Source organism: Pleurodeles waltl, chromosome 5 (assembly GCF_031143425.1).
Source record: "Pleurodeles waltl isolate 20211129_DDA chromosome 5, aPleWal1.hap1.20221129, whole genome shotgun sequence".
NCBI classification, from domain to species: domain Eukaryota; kingdom Metazoa; phylum Chordata; class Amphibia; order Caudata; family Salamandridae; genus Pleurodeles; species Pleurodeles waltl.
Window position 1 is genome coordinate 1,050,150,068 of NC_090444.1, and position 20,394 is coordinate 1,050,170,461.

Here is a 20,394-nt window from a genome sequence, read left to right on the forward strand (position 1 = left end):
CCAGTAGGACATCCGTAAGGCCTTCAATAAACAGGAGCAGGGGTTCAGAGGATGAAGCTCCAGGTTGAAGCACCTCTGTCAGGAGGTTAGTCCTGACTGTCACCAAAGGCAGATCAGGTTTCAGGACCTTGGTTGCTCTTCACAGCACAATTGAATATGAAGCTCCCTCCTCCATAGCCATGGTAGGGGGAGAAAGCTTGCCAGTATCTGGATAAGTATCCGTCTGCTGGCCTCACCAAAGTCTGTATGCCAGTCCTCAGGTTGCTCTTCCTTGAGCTGGTATTGTAAAGGGTCCAGGGACCTCCCCCAATCCCCCTCCATGACCCAGCTCATAAGAAAAGGGCTCGGGATCCGACATAGGAGGCAGAGCTACTGCAGGCGTCATACAACTCCCACCCAGCACTGTGTCAGAGTCAGCAATGAGAATGGGGATGGTGCCGCCCATGGGTGCAGGCGATGCCGGTCTGGAATCGGATCCCTGGGTGCCCCTCGGTGTCGAGGCTGAAGTCTCCAGCACAGAACCCAAAGGGACACCTTTCGACTCCACAGAGCCCGAAGGCGCTCCACAGGAGTCGGGCTGTCCAACAATGAGGCGTATAAGCTCATAAAATTCATGAAGTTTGGTAGGAGTCGCTTCAGCTCCCAGAAACTGGGAGGGTGGAGTCAGCCCAGGCATACGCTCCTCGGAACGAGGCCTAGAGCACTGAAGCTTCCTCGGCTCAGCGGCCAACAGACCGCTAGAGAAGTCAAAGAACGCTTCAATTCTTCCTCTTTTTTTTGTGCCCTTGACTTACCCATCGTCCAGAGGACATGAAGTGGGACGATGATGATGGAGGACTCTGCGACCGCTCCCGGGACCTTCCTCTCGACCAGGACCTCAACTTGCGTGGAGTCGAGCATCGGGCCGCCATCAGCTTCAGGGACTGCTCCCTCAAAGCCTTTGGATACATGGCCTTAAACTTGGAGCACCACTTTGCATTGTGGTCGCACTTCAGGCACCAAAAACACACAAGGTGCGGTTGCGTGTCAGACATCTCCCGATGACAGGATCCACGGGGGTGAACCCAGTCTACCTCCATGACATAGTCAATGCACCAGGAGTTAAATAACTCGAAAAAAGTTGAGAAAAAACAATCAAGAATTGACTGAGTGGTAGCTCTCTTCGGATCAGTGCTGGCTGGCGCAGAAAGAAAAAAACTGCCATTAATGCACTGGAGTGGCACCTATATAGGACCCACAGTGTTATATCCAGCTCAGACGAAACTGACAAAGGACGCTGAGCCGATCAACGCCGCCTAAAGGCGTGCCGGGGTACTGTTCAAGAAAAAACTCCAGATCCAGACAGATGCCCTGGGGAAATTCAAAGGTAAGGAATTTGCAACTAGAAATCTCCATCAGATACACTGCGCATTATAATTTAATGGGCCGTGCTTTTCTGTGGTATATGATATACACACTAATCACCTTCATCACACATTTATCACACTTAGGAAAGCACCAAGCATGTTTGTCACCGGCACCCACATCAGAGTTTATTTTTACTGTATGTTTTGATTAAAAATGCCACTCAGTTTCAACTATTGCTTGTCGATATTATTGTATTAAGGAGCAATGTTCATTTATCTGCTATAGCCAGTAAGGGGCAGTGGTACCAAAGGCTCGCAATAGGCTCAAACAAAAAGCATCCTGAAGGAAGGGTACAAGGTCATCCATCCCCCCGTTAAAATGCACCCTATTCACATCACCTTTTTCACTAGAACAAGGAAAAATAGCAACAATCACAGACTCAGCAAGGCAATATCAAATCTCTACTATTTAAGAGAGGATGGCACCTTAACTGCCTGGCACTAAGCAACCCACATGAGGTGAGAAACAGGGACCAGTGGACATGAAGTACCAATGGCACACAAACTCTGGCAAACCATGAAGTTAAAGGAGAGACAAGAAGTCCATTCAATACAAGGTGATCCCAGAAGCAGATGTCCTGGCTGTCCACACATACAATGAAAGAGTTATCAATACCAAAGGACAACTAACCCCGGATGGAAGGCAGATACAGGCAAGAACACAGAATTCCCAGCAAAAATGAATAACAGGGGACAGCAAGAACAGAAGACTGATACACAATCCACAAGGTAAACTGGTTGGTGAAATCAAGCAGCACCAGAGCCAGCTGCCTTGCGACCACCGAAGACAGAGGAATCACACATTCAATCTGCCATGGGTTACACCACAAAATACCAGTGAAACAGTGCAACAAAAAAACAGAAAGCAACAGCCTACCTCACATGCCAAAACAGGCAAACCCTAAAGACCAATGAAGGTGGAAATACTAAGGTGGGAGGGCAGAAGGTGAACTAGGCCGAACCTACCCTACACACTGGTTCCCCCTCATAGGGCTGGGCCCCCAAGTAACCCTCAGAAAGCCCAAATTGCTCAAAGAGTCGACAAGCAGGAGGGATTACTCTGAAGAAGAACTGGAGTCACTTCCTGAAGCCAACAACTCTAGAACCTGCACCAAAAAGGGAAAATCCACGAAAGGGTGAATTCAATAGGGCAGCTTCAATCTTCCTTGGACTTCTGAGAGGCACAAATGGACAAAGCGAGGATGGGACACAGATGAATACATGGGCCTGCTGACAAAGATCACTGAATCAGAGACGGAATGGAGAAGTTGTCTAATGTTGTGAAACCCATCACAAATCACTCACACACAGAGTCCATTTACATGAACTAGTATGTACAGAACCGTCGTCTCTGCCATCACCTAAAGGGACAACCCATGGGAGTAATAAGCACATTACATTACAACGCAGTAGGGTGAGGCACCCGACAACACCACCTTTCTCCCCAAACACCAACACACTTACACTCCTCCAGCACAGGAGGAAGAAGCAAAGCAAGTGCCAAACAGGACCAAAAAGGGAAAGCATCTCTGTTTGTCACAGATGGAGCTGAAGAAGGCCTACCTTAGATCATTCCAACACAGACCCTTAGCACACCTAAGCAGGGAAACCAAGGAGTCCAACGAGTATGAATATGACTAAGAGTTCCGTCAAGAAACCTACTCCAATAAAACTCTCACTCAGAGATCAAACCACTAGCAAAATGTAAATCCAAGTTGAACAGCAGCAGCAGAAAGACACTTTGATGAGTAAAGCCTCAAAGTCTGTAACTGAGTCAATAGAATATTCAGAGTCCTGAAATCTAGGCAGCATGTCTAAAGACTGCTCATAAGCCACACAAATCTAGACTGAATGGTTATCATCAATCAGAGCAGTCTCCCATCACTGAGTAATGGGAGGAGGTGGAGCTGAGGACCCTGCAAATCATGCCACCGGTGCTAGTAGGAAAGCCAAATAACCTCTGGCAGTGGAACCTGAGACTTTGAGGTACTACTACTGGGGACCAGAGCAGTGAGGTAAACTGATGCCAGGGTAGGGGCCACCGGCAGATGAAAGGCTTAAAGGTCTGAACGGGACCTTGGGGCTAGGCATATCAGAGGAGATCAAAGTAAGGCAACACATCACCCACAAAGCCTGGGTGAATGCTGCCTCCTTAATGGAATCAGCACGTGATTTAGAAAAGACAGAACAGTATGCACAATCTCCCTTTTATTCTTCTGAAATGGGACCTCTACCCAGTTGGGAAGGAGCTAAGCCTGAAGACAATGTCAAGCCAAAGTGAGAGAATGGTGCCTCAGACAAGACCGGCCCAAACTGCGGTGCCATCACAGAATCATTCCTAGAGCCAGACCAGTTGTGAGATCTGGAGGGCCAACAGATCCACTGGCCTGCTTGGGAGTTCGATCATTCAAAGACAGTTAAAAGCTCACTGGTAGCTAAAGATGAGGGGATAGATCAAGTAGGAAGTCTGCAACAAAACTAGATACAAATGGGAGAATAAACTCAGAGCACTGCCAAAAGAGTGTATATGAAAAATCAAAAAAGTGCCTTCCGGACCTCTGTTGAAAATGTGGATAAAAAGGAAATGACGTCAGCACACCAGGCAGTGCAATGTATGGCTCCCTGGTGTCACATTTGGGGAAGAGTTGCAGTTTACATGGAGCCATGGCATCACCTGCTAGCACAGGACAACCATTACATATTTATGGATTCAGTCTGGTCGCCCGGGAGGATGCATGAGGTGAGGAATCTGTAGGTAGAAGTATCAACAGAACTGGCGTCATTAACAAACAGTAGGACTGGCTTACTGGAATGGGAACATTTTACCCTAAGATTAAACGAAGTCTGATTATGTTTTTTCAAAGAGAGTGGAAGAGCATTCCTCAGCTTGGCTGCTGACAGATAACATAGCCTCCTCACAGGACAAGTCCACATGTTGAAATGCACAAAAGGTATTGAGTGGCAACTGTAAGCTTCTATTGAACCTTGTGAAGGAGACTGGCAGAAAAGCCATGACACCAACTATGATGTCCCTATCTCAAGCAGCACAGAGTTGGTCATCACAGCTAGTAGGCATGTTCTATGGGCAGGATATATCCTGCAGTAGTAGGTGAAGTGATTCCGAATTTTGAAAAAATGTACCCAAGAAGGAAAAATAAGAGGTTGTATGTCGTAACGACGCCTGCCGGAGCAACAAATTCCAGAACAACGAGGTCGGAACAACGACCTCATTGTTACCACTAATGCCTTTACCATGAATGCCTTAACAACGATTTTTCGTTGTAAAGGCATTAGTGATAGGCATCCATTGTTCCTGCATGCGTCCCCCCTGGCCCCCCCCCCACCCCTAAAAATTACCGCGACCCCCCCCTAAAACCACACCAACCCCCCACCCTTGCCCCTAAAACTACCCACGCCCGCCCCTAAAACTGACCCCCACCCTACCCCCAAAACCTAAAACAACCCCAACCCCCACCACTAAAACTACCCAGAGCCCCCCACCCTGCCCCTAAAATTACCCGACCCCCCCAACCCACCCCTAAAACCTAAAACCCCAACCCCCCACCCCGCCCCTAAAACTGACCCCCACCCTACCCCCAAAACCTAAAACAACCCCCACCCCATCCCTGAAACCTAAAGTACCCCAACCCCCACCCTTAAAACTACTCCGAGCCCCCCACCCTGCCCCTAAACCTCAACCCCCCCAACCCCCACCCCGCCCCTAAAATTACCCGACCCCCACCCCTAAAACCTAAAACCCCAACCCCCACCCCTAAACCAGAAAATACCCCGACCCCACCACCCCCGGCCCTAAACCTGAAACCTAAATGACCCCAACCCCCACCCCTAAAACTACTCCGAGGCCCCCACCCTGCCCCTAAACCTAAACCCCCCCACCCCCCACCCCGCCCCTAAAATTACCCGACCCCCAACCCACCCCTAAAACCTAAAACCCCAACCCCCCACCCCGCCCCTAAAACTGACCCCCACCCTACCCCCAAAACCTAAAACAACCCCAACCCCCACCCCATCCCTGAAACCTAAAGTACCCCAACCCCCACCCCTAAAACTACTCCGAGCCCCCCACCCTGCCCCTAAACCTAAACCCCCCAACCCCCCACCCCGCCCCTAAAATTACCCGACCCTCAAACCACCCCTAAAACCTAAAACCCCAACCCCCACCCCGCCCCTAAACCAGAAAATACCCCGACCCCCCACCCGCGGCCCTAAAACTTAAACCCCGACCCCCCACCCCTAAAACAGAAAATACCCCGACCCCCCACCCCCGGCCCTAAAACTTAAACCCCAACCCCCCACTTACCTGAATCGTCACCTAGTCGCGTCGTCCTCCTCAGCCGACTCCCTTCTTTGTGCCTTAACCACACATGTGCGTTGTTCAGCACATGCGTGGTTAAGGCACAAAATAACTAAGTCGTGGTTAAGGAAAGCGGTGTTCCGCTTTCGTTAACTAGGACTTCGTTGTTCGGGAGTCGGCCTTAAGGTCGTTTCCCAAATAAGATACAGTTTTTTGTCCCTGACATAAAATGATAGAATGAGACCAAAAAATGGTTGAGGTCTGTTCAACCACGGAAATTTATACTTTTGGGGATCCCCAGTCCTCTGCAAAGGTAGGGGCTAGGATAATGTTGAATGATGTGCTCTCAATGTTATTAAAGTTAGTTATTTTTTAACAGTGCAGAAGTAAGCAGTCCAGTGTATAATAGCCACCCCACCCTTGTTCTTGTCATTTTTGTCAAAGTGTTTGATTGAGAAGTCTAGGGGAATGGCCAAAGCAATATCGGCAGCTGAACTGTCTTTCAACCAAGACAGTAGATCCCATTTGTAATTAACAGATAGAAAATATCAAGAGCATGCTTAGGTAACTAGTGACAGTTTAAAAAGCCTGCCATGAAAGGAGGCACAAGGGGGAGAAGAGGTTGGAGGACCTGCTCCGCCTTGTGGCACCCGTCATCACATTCAACCAAGTTTATGTTGAAAAATAACTTTTAATTAAATTCTAACACATCCATTCACGACAAGTATTCTATAAAATGATATCTCACCTTTTAAGAAACACTGTTAGCAGCAACCTTGTTTATGAGAATAAAACAATCTGTGCCTAAAGATTCACATCAGAGAAAGATGCCTATCACTGCAAATCTCTGGACAAGAGAGCACAAACACAGAAACATGAATATACACACACTAAACACCCACACACTTAATGCAGAAGAATATTCTAACTTAGCAAACATGTTTTACCTATTTTAAGTACTATTTCTGTTATGTTTGGATGTTCAAGATTACATAGAAAATAAAACTGCAAGCAACATTTCTCAGTTGAGGTTGAGTCAACTGGTCCTAACTTTGCCTGCACAATTTAGTGATAAAAGTTCAAACTGTTTTAAAAACAGTTAGAATTACCTTCATTATCACCTGGCAATATGTGCACAAATAATTATTTTTCAAACCATAAGTTTCAAAACATTTATTGAAAAGTCTCTCGTTTCTTTTTTAGAGGTCCCTGGCCCACCAACTTAGGGATGAGAAAGCTTTCCCAATGTATATTAAGAACAAACAAAGCTTTTCGTTTCTAAAACAGATCCTTTTCGGAAATTGTACTATTGTGCACAGAGAACTTATTGAAATCATTACAATTAGACTGGCGTCCACTCTGAATATATTAATTTGCTTGACTCGTGTGAGAGAGAGAGAGAGAGAGAGAGAGAGAGAGAGAGAGAGAGAGAGAGAGAGAGAGAGGAAGTGAAAGATTGCCTAAATAAAAACAACTTAATCAGTTTTGGTTTTAAAATGTGTGTAAATATGCATTCCATGGTGTGTACAATCCGAACTATGCATTCATTAAAATACAAAGTGAGTGTTGTGCCATTTACCTTCAGCTCTTCAAGCTGTTTGTCATCATAAGCGGGTCCTGACCTAGAAGCATATTCAGCCTTCTCTAACCAGATGCTAAACTCATCAAGCTTCTTCTTGTACTCAACTAATTGTGGGCTTTTTACCTTCATCCTAGTAGAGGGAGAATTCAAAAATATATTTCAACAAAACAAATAAGACAGTCTTATCCAGTGGCAATTTCACAGTGTCAATAATGTTATGTGGATCTAGACAATTTACTTCTTGAACAGATGCGCCTATGACAAGTCAAACAACGGTTGCTGTATATATCGAGACTACATGCCTTCAAATAACAAGTGATTGCTAAACAGTCCACTTTGCACTGTCTCAAGGTGCCTTCCAAACATATCAGACACAAGCAGGGGTATCCATGTTTGGGAGATGCAGATTACCAGATTTGGACATCCATGGCTGGCCACTTACGATGAGCAGCTGAGCTGCAGATAAGTGTAACTGTCAGTTAGTCACTGGCCATTCAAAGACAACTGCACTTCAAGTTAAATCCGGACCATGGACCGGCAACCCTGCGCAAGATAGTTTTTCTGAGTTTAATATCATACACAATCCTTCACAATGCCTGTCAGTGCTGCGCTGCATGTTTGCATTGACTGAAAGCACAGCATCAGAAGTGGAAAGAATGCAGGGAAGGTGATAGAGGTCAGTAAGGTGAGATTTATTTCCACATTTGGGACAGAGAGAAGAGCCCACTAGTAATGGCTCCTCCATTACTCCTTTGCCTCCACCAGTTATAAGCACGGACTGATGATCAGGGGGAGTATATAGAAGATAGACTTATAGATGGCTACCTGAGTTACAGGGATGTTTGTCAGCTCAGAGTTCTGAGTGTCTCCGGCGTTGTCTATTTGATGTCACTCATAACCTCTCAGTTTAAAATATCCCCGTAACTCCCAGTTATCCACCTATCATTCTATATATAAAGACGTAGTTGACATTCAGACTGGCAATGGTTCAGAAAAATACCCAGGGTAGCAAGGAGGAGGACATGGACAAACATGATTGAATCTGTTCATGTTCACTTGTACTAGAACCAATAGATTTCAGTTATGTATTGAAGAATCTAACACAGTTTGTTGAGGTAAGTGGAGAGTCAACAGAAGAGCAGAGAGCAAGGATTTAAAAGCTCACATTTTGTGGATTTAAGTATCTTGTTTCATAAACGGATGTTCTACATCGGACTCGGGAACATTACCTCTGCTGTCTATCGCAGACATCGGCAGAGATTGCCTGCCACCTCTTGTTCAAGGCATTCAGCTTCTCCTGCAGGAAGCTTCCATCAGTGCTGGAGAGTTTCTGTAGGATTAGCTCTCCAGTCCGGTTCAGGTTGAAAAAGCAAGGCTGGTGGCTGCTCAATCCTTCCTCCAGATCCTGCCAGAATGAGATACAATTGTGCTATCATTAGTGGCCATGATAGTAGAGCCATGAAACTGTGCTCTGTAGCTCCAAAAAAACAGTTGTGCCTCTGAAATAAGATCAACAGAATAGAGTACAACAATCAAAATGCAATGCTACCAGAAGACGATATTTCTAGTAAGAAACACAGCTTAATGTGTGCCAAAAAAGTATAATGTATCATGAATTTGGATCTTGAACACCAGGATGTCCTAGGCTTGACCTCCGATTTGAATAATAAACTAAAATAAATAGAGCACATAGAGAGCTATTCTCAAATATGTACTAGTTTTCAACGGTGCAGTCATTCACATACAAAATACTCAAAGTGGAAACATTCTTAATGGTATAGGATTCTAAAACACCCACCAGTATCTAAAACGAACTTACAATTGCATGGAACCACAGTTAGAAACTAATTGCTCAAAAATCCGCAACCCACACGTCCTGCACAATCAGTCTGATTAGTTTTATGAGAAGATACCAATACCAGGGACAGACTAACACCAGTAATGTTTCACCCTACCACAAGGCACAGCTCTTCATTAGGAAACAAACGAATGTTAGAAAAATGGTTTCCGAACGCGTGCCAGTTTGTTTATTTAGAAAGCACGTTGTTACTACAACAGTAAAAACTATTTTCAGAGGTCAATAAAAACATAGCACACACTTTGTGAACATCACTGCTTTTTCCAAACTACTGCATTTTAAGATAACAACACCCAGTAGTATGCTCGTACATACAATATACATAATGCATGTAATTTGACAGAAAATATGTAAAGACGTAATGGTCCTTCTCAAACAGAAACACAGAAGATATCGAAGCACTGGGAGCAAAAGCTTCCATAGAAAACAAATCCAGGTTTCACGGAAGCACTCTGAAACAGGATAAAGATGCCTTTGAACTTACAGGTAGAAAGCATAAAGTACACACGCTTTAACTTGCTAAACTGGAGAAACTCTAATTAATCATGCACTAAGACACCCCAGCACTCAGGTTTTCTGCAACCTGAAGGATCTCCACTCACCTGCTGATGCATCCTAGCCTTCTCCACATCCAGGCCACCATCCGGTGAATGGCTTTCACGCAGCAACCGCTCTGTCTCCGTCACCCACTGGGTGAGATCATTCAGATCGCAATGAAACTGTCTCCACTCTTCAATTGCCTTATCTGAGCCACTGATGGGAAATAGAAATATGATACAGTCTGTAAGTCTGGTTCACACAATAAGACAAATAAGACCAAATAAACACAAATCGACAGTTGTGCAGATTACGCTTCTAAATGTGAACGATAGTGCTTTGTTTAGCATCGCTAAAGAAGCAGACGGTCACACACCCTACTAGTAAAGTCAACGAACTGCAAGAACGAAAATTCCACTGGCTAAAGTATTGCACAGCTCTTGGAAACACAACATATAATAAACATAAAAAAGCAACACAGACCATGGTTGGAAAAGAATTAAGGAGACAGCCCTCTGAAGCTACTGATAGGTTGAAGTGTACGTTACATACAGGAGCACCCCAGAGAAGAGCCAATTGATGGTGAGACGTGTAGTTTTGCCTGTTTATGACAGGCCACGTTATCCAAATGTAGGTGTTTGTGGGCAGAGGTAGGTAAATTCTTTTGTGTTGTGCATGAGGGAAACACCTTACCGTTCTCCAGCCATTGCTTTAATTGCTGTTCATATATTTGTGAGTATTCCAAAGTACAATAAAGTGGTGCTGCAGAGCTGTCAAACGAGCTAGCAAGGGACAAGATACAAACAGACCACTGATCACTCTCACACATCACCAACACCAACAAGCATTTGCAATGCACTAAGGTCTCGCATTTGTCGGAGTAACAGCTGTTCACAGTTGTAAACTCCCAACGGGACTTTTCCTGCATTAAAAGTTAAAAACAGTGCGATCGCGCTGTACAGTTCACACAAAGTGCAATTCAGAACGTAACCGGCAAAAGTGCAAGTGGACTTCTGCCCAGCGAGATCGCACTCTGAAAACAGAGAAAAAGTAGTCCACAACCCAAGCGAGCCTCGCATGTTTTCTGTACTTGGTCGCTGCGCTCGAGGAAGGCTAACCACGGAAAAGGCATGACGTATGCATGCCTTCCACTAATCAAAAGAAGCGGATTCTAACATGCAAGCCAACTTGCCAATGAAAGACACTGACGTGACATTGACTGGGCTCCGAGCCCTTTTCTAATACCTAAAGCGTCTCGCTAGCGAAACGCATACGCGAGCGCATGCGACTCAGGCTCGACCCTAAAAATCGTGGCATTGCCAAAGGCATGTATACGCACCAGGGAATTTCTGTACAAACATACAATTAAGCTTTGCTCATATAGGCACAGCCATTTTATGGTGTAAAAATTCACAAATGGCATTAACATAGGCGTTTAATTCAACAATATGAATGCAAAAAATAATATAAAAGGAAGGCCCAACCACATTTTTTCCCATGTAACTTCTGTCACATTTTTCCATCTTCAACATCTGGAAGTTAACATTTGGCAACCAACATATTTTTCTCTCCTTGCTATTCTGTAACATATTTAAAGTTGAAGAGGCACATTTTACTTTGCTACTGTAGGAGGATGTATCTGCATGAATGCTCACACAACACGTAACAAAGTGTAATGTGCCCACTTCCACTTGTAATGCACAGCACTGTAGCAAGAAGGGAGACACATGATACCTTTAAGAAGTCTCTTCTGCTAAGAACAGTTTGGGCTCCAGAAAGTAGGCCCTGCTCTCAAATTCTTACAAAAGTTTTGGAAAAAGTGATGCTCATCTGTTGCACAAGCAAACTATAGTCTAGATACAGTAATGTATTACTGTTTTATTGAAGGAAGCAGTCTAATGCCGAAGAAGACTCCAATTGAGTCTAGTCCAGAGAGCTGCATTGATGGGGTGCAGTATAGGACAATGTGAACCTGTTCGTGGGGCACGTGCAGCATGTAGGTCTGGTGGTCCTGCTCTTGGGATGAAGGCAGTCTTGTTGCTTTCCATGCAAAGGTTGCATGGCGGGGTAAAGTGCAATGATAATGCACTCAATGCGTTTCCTTTTACAGAAAGGTTCTAGAGGGGCAGTGCATGCAGAGTCAATTTATCCTTGAGGTGGAAGCAAGCAGTGCGGAGTCTTTCTGTCCACAGGCATGATTCCCACAGCTATTCATGTATCTGTCATGGGCATGAAGCACTTAGTGAATATAGCAAGTTGAAATTCAGGGTTAGTGAAGAGTTACTAGGTTTTCCTGGGTCGTTCAACTTACAAAAGTACATGTACAGCTACCAACCTTAATGTGTAAAAGTATTCATATACCTTAGCAGGTACTTTTCCACCATAGGTATGCTTGTTAATGTACTCCTATATGTGGCAGGAGAAAGTGTACTTCCGAGGTCCAACAAGAAAGAAAGTACTTTAAAGACACAAGAGGAGTCTACAAGACTCTCAACAATGTTCCTTTCCCTGTACATGACCCTAAGGCCCTGTGCCCTGCTGCAGAGGGAGAGCTTTTGAATTTCTGCCTCCCTAGCGCTTGAACCGCATGTGCACTCAAACATTCTGCTTAGGAATAGCAAGTGTCCTGTTCAATTAAGCATTGGCTGTTTAGTACTATGGACAGCAAGAGATGATAGGACTGTAATAACTTCTTGCTGCCATCCTGTCAAGGAATACTGGAAGGATATTGGGTCACTGCTTTGGTACCATTACATGCTACGGCTTCTGTCCTTGCTGGTTTGTAATTTAAGATATGCTTTGTAAGCAGACCTGTGTGCCTGCCCCCCTTTCTCAGCTTTCGCTTTTCCCTTCACTGTACATCTTTCGACTTTAGCCACCCTGTCTCTCATTGACTAAACTGCCTTTCCATTCCCATGCAAGAAGCAGACCTTACTTCCTCTGCCAGAGATTCATTCATTGCTTTGATAGTCCTTCTACAAGGCAGTTACAGTTTTTTTTCTGTGATGGAGCCACAAACGAATGCCTGGTCCATTTTGTTTTCAGAACAAAATGAAGATCCCCAGTTGGTAATCAGCATACAGAGTTCACCGTTATGAATGGGCAGTAAGTAAGATTCTCCCCTCGCTCACTCAGTATTTATGTTCCTCTATACTTACAAGAGCAACGTCAGATCAGATGAAGAGCTCAAACACGGAAGGATGATTCTATAGAGCAGTTCTTCCCAAATGTTTTAGAACCAAGACCCACTTTTTAGCATGACAAACTTTCACAACTCACTTTGCTTTAATTTATATGAGGCAGACATGAGGTGGCGCTCTGTCATTTACAGGCAGCATATTTTCCATTGAAATATCCACTACATTTGCACAGACATTCAGTTTTACAGAAATAAAACTGAGCACAAATGCTACTGTGTTGAAATCAGGTTTCAGTGAATATTTGTCATTTATGCATCACCAAGTAAAGTGTCTGGATTTGTTCTGACCGTATTAAAATAATTGTTTCCATCACACTTCAGAATAACAAAAAAACATGCTTCATTTTTGCTTTCCGAACTGCTGAATGTGTAATGTTCATTTACAGGTATTTACATTTACTCAAGCAAGATCATCACATAATTCTCTTTACTTTTCTTTCTCTGACTCCAAAGTGAGAGGAGTTTGTAAACATCAAACCCAGTGATAAAAAATATAAGCAGCAATTTGACAAAAGACATAGCCTGATATTTGACACCTGCTTTTGAATCACAGCAAATGTGACAAGTCACCTTCATTTATCAGATGAACTTTCACAACCCACCAAAATTCTGCTCACGACTCACTAGTGGGTCGCAAACCAAACTGAGGAAAACTCTGCCTTAAAAGGTACAGATCATTCCTTTATAGTTGCCACCTCTCTCCCAATGGGTGATCTGTGCTTGGGGATAAGCATACGTTATATCTATAAAGGAACACTAAATTATGGAATCCACGCCAAGAAGCTAACATTTGAACCCCCTGAACACTGAATTCTGTTAACACATATGCTTGGACAACATGGGACACAGGCCTCAGTATCACAGTTTACCATATGCAGGGTCCACCAACTTTGCTTTTGCTGTCATACTGAAATCCCTTCATAAATTGCAATAATCTGGCAAAAATATAAGAAAATGGACATAATCTACTATGTCCTTTCTACTAGCCAAAAGAGTCAATGTGGTGTGATAAATAGAGACTGGAGTTAGGACGCAATAAGGCAGCATCCCTTTTTAGAATTATTTTCGTATACAGCGACCTTAGTTGAAGTGTGATTTTAGAGGCAAAACACAGAAGAAAGATAACCAGGAAACTCTTGATCATGACATATTTCCGTTATCAGATCATATTTCTGCTTTAGGTTTGAAATCACTATGCATGTAAATACTTTCATTCAAATTACGGAAATCTTCTATGACTTTTGTAGGCACATACCAGTGCTTCAATTGAGACCACCGTGAGGTATTCATCTGCTGCTCACAGGAATAAAGCTAAGGATACTACCTTTAAATACCTTCACATTTAAATATCGTTTTAGAATTTTCACCATCACATTTTGCTTTATAATGGCTATATACTTTATAAATAGGATAATATTTCATTTTCTAAAGAGTAGAGAATCTTCCCAAACTGATACTTGGCCACCACCACCCGTTTAAAATCGGTCTCTTACAGACACCGGGAGGATTCAGAAAAAGCATTCATGAGTACCAAAGGAGTACTATAGGAAAAATCTTATGTACTCTTAAATGACTGTGAATGAGCCTTGAAAATTCCAATTCCCCATCAGTAAAAGTGCCAAGAGGGCACAAGCCTTTCTATTAGTTCGAAATGTATATCAATATTACCTGAATATTCCAATTTTAGATGCTTCGGAGAAAAATAACAAGTGCCCTAAAAAGTACTAAAGGAGAACTACATTATGTACTCCAAAATACCTTTGTGAATGGGCTCCTAAGTGTGCTAGTTGTCGGTCTTTCCTCGAAAATGGAATATTGATATGTCCATGAAAACACATTTTAATTAACTCACAGCAATATAAAATTGTGTGAAGGAAACGCCACATTAAAAGCATATGCACAGAAAGAACTCCATCTTAACTGTACGTGATTAATTTGATCATTCAGTTCAAATATAAAGAATGTAATGAAAATGTCACTTACCCAGTGTACATCTGTTCGTGGCATTAGTCGCTGCAGATTCACATGTTGAGCACAGTCCGCTGCCTGGTGTTGGGCTCGGAGTATTACAAGTTGTTTTTCTTCGAAGAAGTCTTTTTTGGTCACGGGACCGAAGGACTCCTCCCTCTTCGGCTCCATTGCGCATGGGCGTCGACTCCATCTTAGATTGTTTTCCCCGCAGAGGGTGAGGCTGGAGTTGTTTGCTATAAATAGTGCCCATGCAATGGAGTGAATACGTATGTACATAAAAAGTTTATAATAATTATTTACAAATGTACAAATGTTTAAGATTTAAGATTTACTTCTAAACGGCTACAGGCCTCCCGGGGAGGCGGGAGGGCACATGTGAATCTGCAGCGACTAATGCCACGAACAGATGTACACTGGGTAAGTGACATTTTCAGTTCGATGGCATATGTTGCTGCAGATACACATGTTGAGCATAGACTATAAAGCAGTTACCTCCCCTAAAAGCGGTGGTTTAGCCTGTAGGAGTTGAAGTAGTTTGGAATAATGTTCTTAGTACAGCTTGGCCCACTGTAGCTTGTTGTGCATTTAGTACATCTACACAGTAGTGTTTAGTAAATGTATGAGGCGTAGACCAGGTTGCAGCCTTACATATTTCGCTCATAGGAATGTTTCCTAGAAAGGCCATTGTAGCACCTTTCTTTCTGGTTGAGTGTGCCTTTGGTGTAATAGGCAATTCTCTCTTGGCTTTAAGATAGCATGTTTGAATACATCTGACTATCCATCTAGCAATGCCTTGTTTAGAGATTGGATTTCCTATGTGTGGTTTTTGAAAAGCTATGAACAGTTGTTTTGTTTTCCTGATTAACTTTGTTCTGTCAATGTAGTACATTAGTGCTCTTTTGATGTCTAATGTATGTAGTGCCCTTTCAGCCACGGAATCTGGCTGTGGGAAGAACACTGGTAATTCTACTGTTTGATTTAAATGGAATGGTGAGATTACTTTTGGTAGAAATTTTGGATTTGTTCTTAGAACTATTTTATTTTTGTGTATTTGAATAAATGGTTCTTGTATGGTAAATGCCTGTATTTCACTTACTCTTCTGAGGGATGTGATTGCAATGAGAAATGCGACTTTCCACGTTAAATATTGCATTTCACAGGAATGCATGGGTTCAAAAGGTGGACCCATGAGTCTTGTTAAGACGATGTTAAGGTTCCATGAAGGAACTGGTGGTGTTCTTGGTGGTATAATTCTTTTTAGCCCTTCCATGAATGCTTTAATAACTGGTATTCTAAATAGAGACGATGAATGAGTAGTTTGTAGGTAAGCAGATATTGCTGCGAGGTGTATTTTTATAGATGAAAAAGCGAGGGTTGCTTTTTGCAAATGTAGTAAGTATCCCACTATGTCCTTTGTAGAGGCATGCAATGGTTGGATTTGATTGGTATGGCAGTAGCAAACAAATCTTTTCCACTTAGATGCATAGCAGTGTCTAGTGGAAGCTTTTCTAGCTTGTTTTATGACCTCCATACATTCTTGTGTGAGGTCTAAGTGTCCGAATTCTAGGATTTCAGGAGCCAAATTGCTAGATTCAATGATGCTGGGTTTGGATGCCTGATCTGTTGTTTGTGTTGTGTTAATAGATCTGGTCTGTTGGGTAGTTTGACATGCGGTACTAGTGAAAGGTCTAGTAGAGTTGTATACCAAGGTTGTCTTGCCCATGTGGGTGCTATCAGTATGAGTTTGAGTTGGTTTTGACTCAATTTGTTTACTAGATATGGAAGGAGAGGGAGAGGGGGAAAAGCGTATGCAAATATCCCTGACCAACTCATCCATAGAGCATTGCCTTGTGATTCGCGGTGTGGGTACCTGGATGCGAAGTTTTGGCATTTTGCGTTTTCTTTTGTTGCGAACAAATCTATCTGGGGTGTTCCCCAAATTTGAAAGTAATTGTTCAGAACTTGGGGGTGAATTTCCCATTCGTGGACTTGTTGGTGATCTCGCGAAAGGTTGTCTGCTAGTTGGTTTTGGATCCCTGGAATAAATTGTGCTATTAGGCGAATGTGGTTGTGAATCGCCCACTGCCATATTTTTTGTGTTAGGAGACACAATTGTGTTGAGTGTGTTCCTCCTTGTTTGTTTAAATAATACATTGTTGTCATGTTGTCTGTTTTGACAAGAATGTATTTGTGTGTTATTATGGGTTGAAAGGCTTTTAACGCTAGAAATACTGCTAACAGTTCTAGGTAATTTATATGAAATTTTGTTTGGTGTACGTCCCATTGTCCTTGAATGCTGTGGTGATTGAGGTGTGCTCCCCACCCTGTCATGGAAGCATCTGTTGTTATAACGTATTGAGGCACTGGGTCCTGAAATGTCCGCCCTTTGTTTAAATTGTTGCTGTTCCACCATAGAAGCGAGAGGTATGTTTGGGGGTCTACCAACACCAGATCTAGAAGTTGACCCTGTGCTTGTGACCATTGTGATGCTAGGCACTGTTGTAAGGGTCGCATGTGTAGTCTTGCGTTTGGGACAATGGCTATGCATGATGACATCATGCCTAGAAGTTTTAACACAAATTTTGCTTGTATCTTTTGGTTTGGAAACATAGCACTTATTACCTTGTGGAATGCTTGAACTCTTTGTGGACTTGGAGTGGCAATTCCTTTTGATGTGTTGATGGTTGCCCCTAGATATTGTTGTGTCTGACACGGTTCGAGGTGTGACTTTGTATAGTTGATGGAGAAACCCAGTTTGTGAAGGGTTTGTATGACATATGTGGTGTTGTTTGTGCACTTTCTTACTGTGTTGGTCTTGATTAGCCAATCGTCTAGGTAAGGAAACACATGTATTTGTTGTCTCCTGATATGTGCTGCTACTACTGCTAGACATTTTGTGAATACTCTTGGTGCAGTTGTTATTCCGAATGGCAACACCTTGAATTGGTAATGTATTCCTTTGAATACGAACCTTAGGTACTTTCTGTGAGAAGGATGTATCGGTATATGAAAGTACGCATCTTTTAGGTCTAATGTGGTCATGTAATCTTGCTGTTTGAGCAGTGGAATGATGTCTTGTAGTGTGACCATGTGAAAGTGGTCCGATATGATGTAGGTATTTAGTGTCCTGAGATCTAATATTGGTCTTAATGTTTTGTCTTTTTTTGGAATTAGAAAGTACAGGGAGTAAACTCCTGTGTTTTTTTGTTGTACTGGTACTAATTCTATTGCATCCTTTTGCAGTAGTGCTTGAACTTCTAGTCCTAAAAGTTCTAAATGTTGTAGTGACATTTTGCGTGTTTTTGGAGGGATGTTTGGTGGGAATTTGTGGAATTCTATGCAATAGCCATGTTGCATTATTGCTAGTACCCAATTGTCTGTTGTAATCTGCTGCCAAGATTGGTAGAATTGGCTTAGTCTTCCCCCCACTGGTGTTGAGTGAAGGGGTTGTGTGACTTGAAAGTCACTGTTTAGGTGGAGGTGTTTTTGGAGTTTGGAATTTTCCCCTACTCCTTGGGAATTGACCCCCTCTATATCCCCTGAAACCTCCCCTTTGGAATGAACCCTGATAGGGTGTGGTTCTTGTTTGTTGGCTGGTGGTGTCTGTGGGTTGGCCACGAAACCCCCCTCTAAATGGAGTTTTTCTAAAAGAGCCTCTGCTCTGCGGGGAGTAGAGTGCGCCCATGGCTTTGGCCGTGTCTGTGTCCTTTTTAAGTTTTTCAATGGCTGTGTCCACTTCAAGGCCAAAAAGTTGTTTTTCGTTGAAGGGCATATTAAGGACAGCCTGCTGGATTTCAGGTTTGAACCCTGAAGTGCGGAGCCATGCGTGTCTCCTTATGGTGACAGCAGTGTTGACTGTTCTTGCTGCAGTATCGGCTGCGTCCATTGAAGAGCGGATTTGATTGTTCGAGATCGTTTGTCCCTCTTCAACTATTTGCTGCGCCCTTTTTTGGTATTCCTGGGGAAGATGGTCTATGAGAAGTTGCATCTCATCCCAGTGTGCGCGGTCATATCGGGCTAGCAGCGCTTGAGAATTTGCGATGCGCCATTGGTTGGCTGCCTGTGATGCGACTCTTTTTCCTGCCGCATCAAATTTTCGGCTTTCTTTGTCCGGAGGTGGGGCGTCGCCAGATGTATGGGAATTTGCTCTTTTGCGAGCTGCCCCTACTACTACGGAGTCAGGTGGTAACTGCGAAGTAATAAACACTGGGTCTGTGGGTGGTGGTTTATATTTCTTATCCACCCTTGGGGTGATGGCTCTTGATTTTACGGGCTCTTCAAAAATTTGTTTTGCGTGCCGTAACATCCATGGTAGCATTGGGAGACATTGATATTGGCTATGTGTAGCCGAGAGGGTGTTAAATAAAAAATCATCCTCTATAGGATCGGAATGCAGTTGGACATTGTGGAATTCTGCTGCCCTAGCCACCAGTTGCGAGTATGAGGTACTGTCCTCTAGCGGTGACGGCTTTGTGGGGTATGAATCGGGATCATTGTCCGGCACTGGGGTGTCGTATAAGTCCCAAGCGTCTTGATCCTGATTATCTTGACTTATAGTAGTTTGCGCTGGTGAGTGCATTTGTGGCGGAGTTTGTGCCGGCGATGCCTGTTGTGGTGGAGAGGGCGGAGGCGTGACTTTTTTAACCACTTTGGCTTGTGGTTGTGCGTCATCCTTGAGAAATCCGATCCTTCTTTTTCTCATTATTGGGGGAAGGGTTGATATCTTCCCTGTGTCTTGTTGGATGTACAGTCTCTTTTGTGTGTAGTCTGATTCTACACTTTGGAGCTCTTGTCCAAATCTGTGCATCTGGCCACTTATTCCTTGTTCCTCTGTGTAGGAAGGAGGTGTGGAACTTTTCGGCGCCGAGAGAGAATCTTTTTTCGGCTTCGGTACCGACTGAATTTTTGTGGCTTTCGGCAGTGTGTCTCGGTGCCGATGTTTTTCGGTGCCGGCATCTTGTTTTTGCTTCTCGGAGCCGCTATCTCGGCTCTGAGGTTGCTCCATGGCGGTCCCTCGACCGGAGTCGGGTGTCTTCGCTATGGGCGTGCCCTTTTTCGGCGCCTTCGACGGGTCGCCGGTTTTATGGGTCGAGCCATGGCCTGTTGGCAGTGGCATCCCCTGGGCTTTTGTTTTTTCGATGGTCTTTATTTTCGACGTCTTACTCACTGTTTGTTGTTGTTGTTCGACGTCGGAGTCTCCGGATTCTGAGTCCGGAACCGAGAATGTTTCCTCTTCGTCGTCGAAACGTTGTTTTGTCGGCGTGGACGCCATTTGTAGACGCCTGGCTCTTCGGTCCCGGAGTGTTTTTCTGGACCGGAAGGCTCGACAGGCCTCACAGGTATCCTCCTTGTGCTCGGGGGACAAGCACAAGTTACAGACCAAGTGCTGATCTGTATAAGGATACTTACTGTGACATTTTGGGCAGAAACGGAACGGGGTCCGTTCCATCGGCTTCGGCGTCACACGCGGTCGGGCCGACCAGGCCCCGATGGGGGATCGAAGCTACCCCAAAGTCTTCCGATGAT

General features: G+C 44.0%; 1 protein-coding gene across 4 annotated transcripts in view; it reads right to left on the reverse strand.

The window, feature by feature from the left end:
- The window catches only part of UTRN (utrophin), a 1,374,288-nt gene that overhangs the window by 782,127 nt on the left and 571,767 nt on the right, over positions 1–20,394 (reverse strand). For all 4 annotated transcript variants that reach the window (XM_069235249.1, XM_069235248.1, XM_069235247.1 and 1 more), the window contains exons 44-46: positions 9,764–9,914; positions 8,533–8,708; positions 7,301–7,433 (exon numbers count right to left, since the gene is read on the reverse strand). In XM_069235249.1, the coding sequence (XP_069091350.1) occupies positions 7,301–7,433; positions 8,533–8,708; positions 9,764–9,914 (460 nt within the window). The remainder of the gene's footprint in view (positions 1–7,300; positions 7,434–8,532; positions 8,709–9,763; positions 9,915–20,394) is intronic.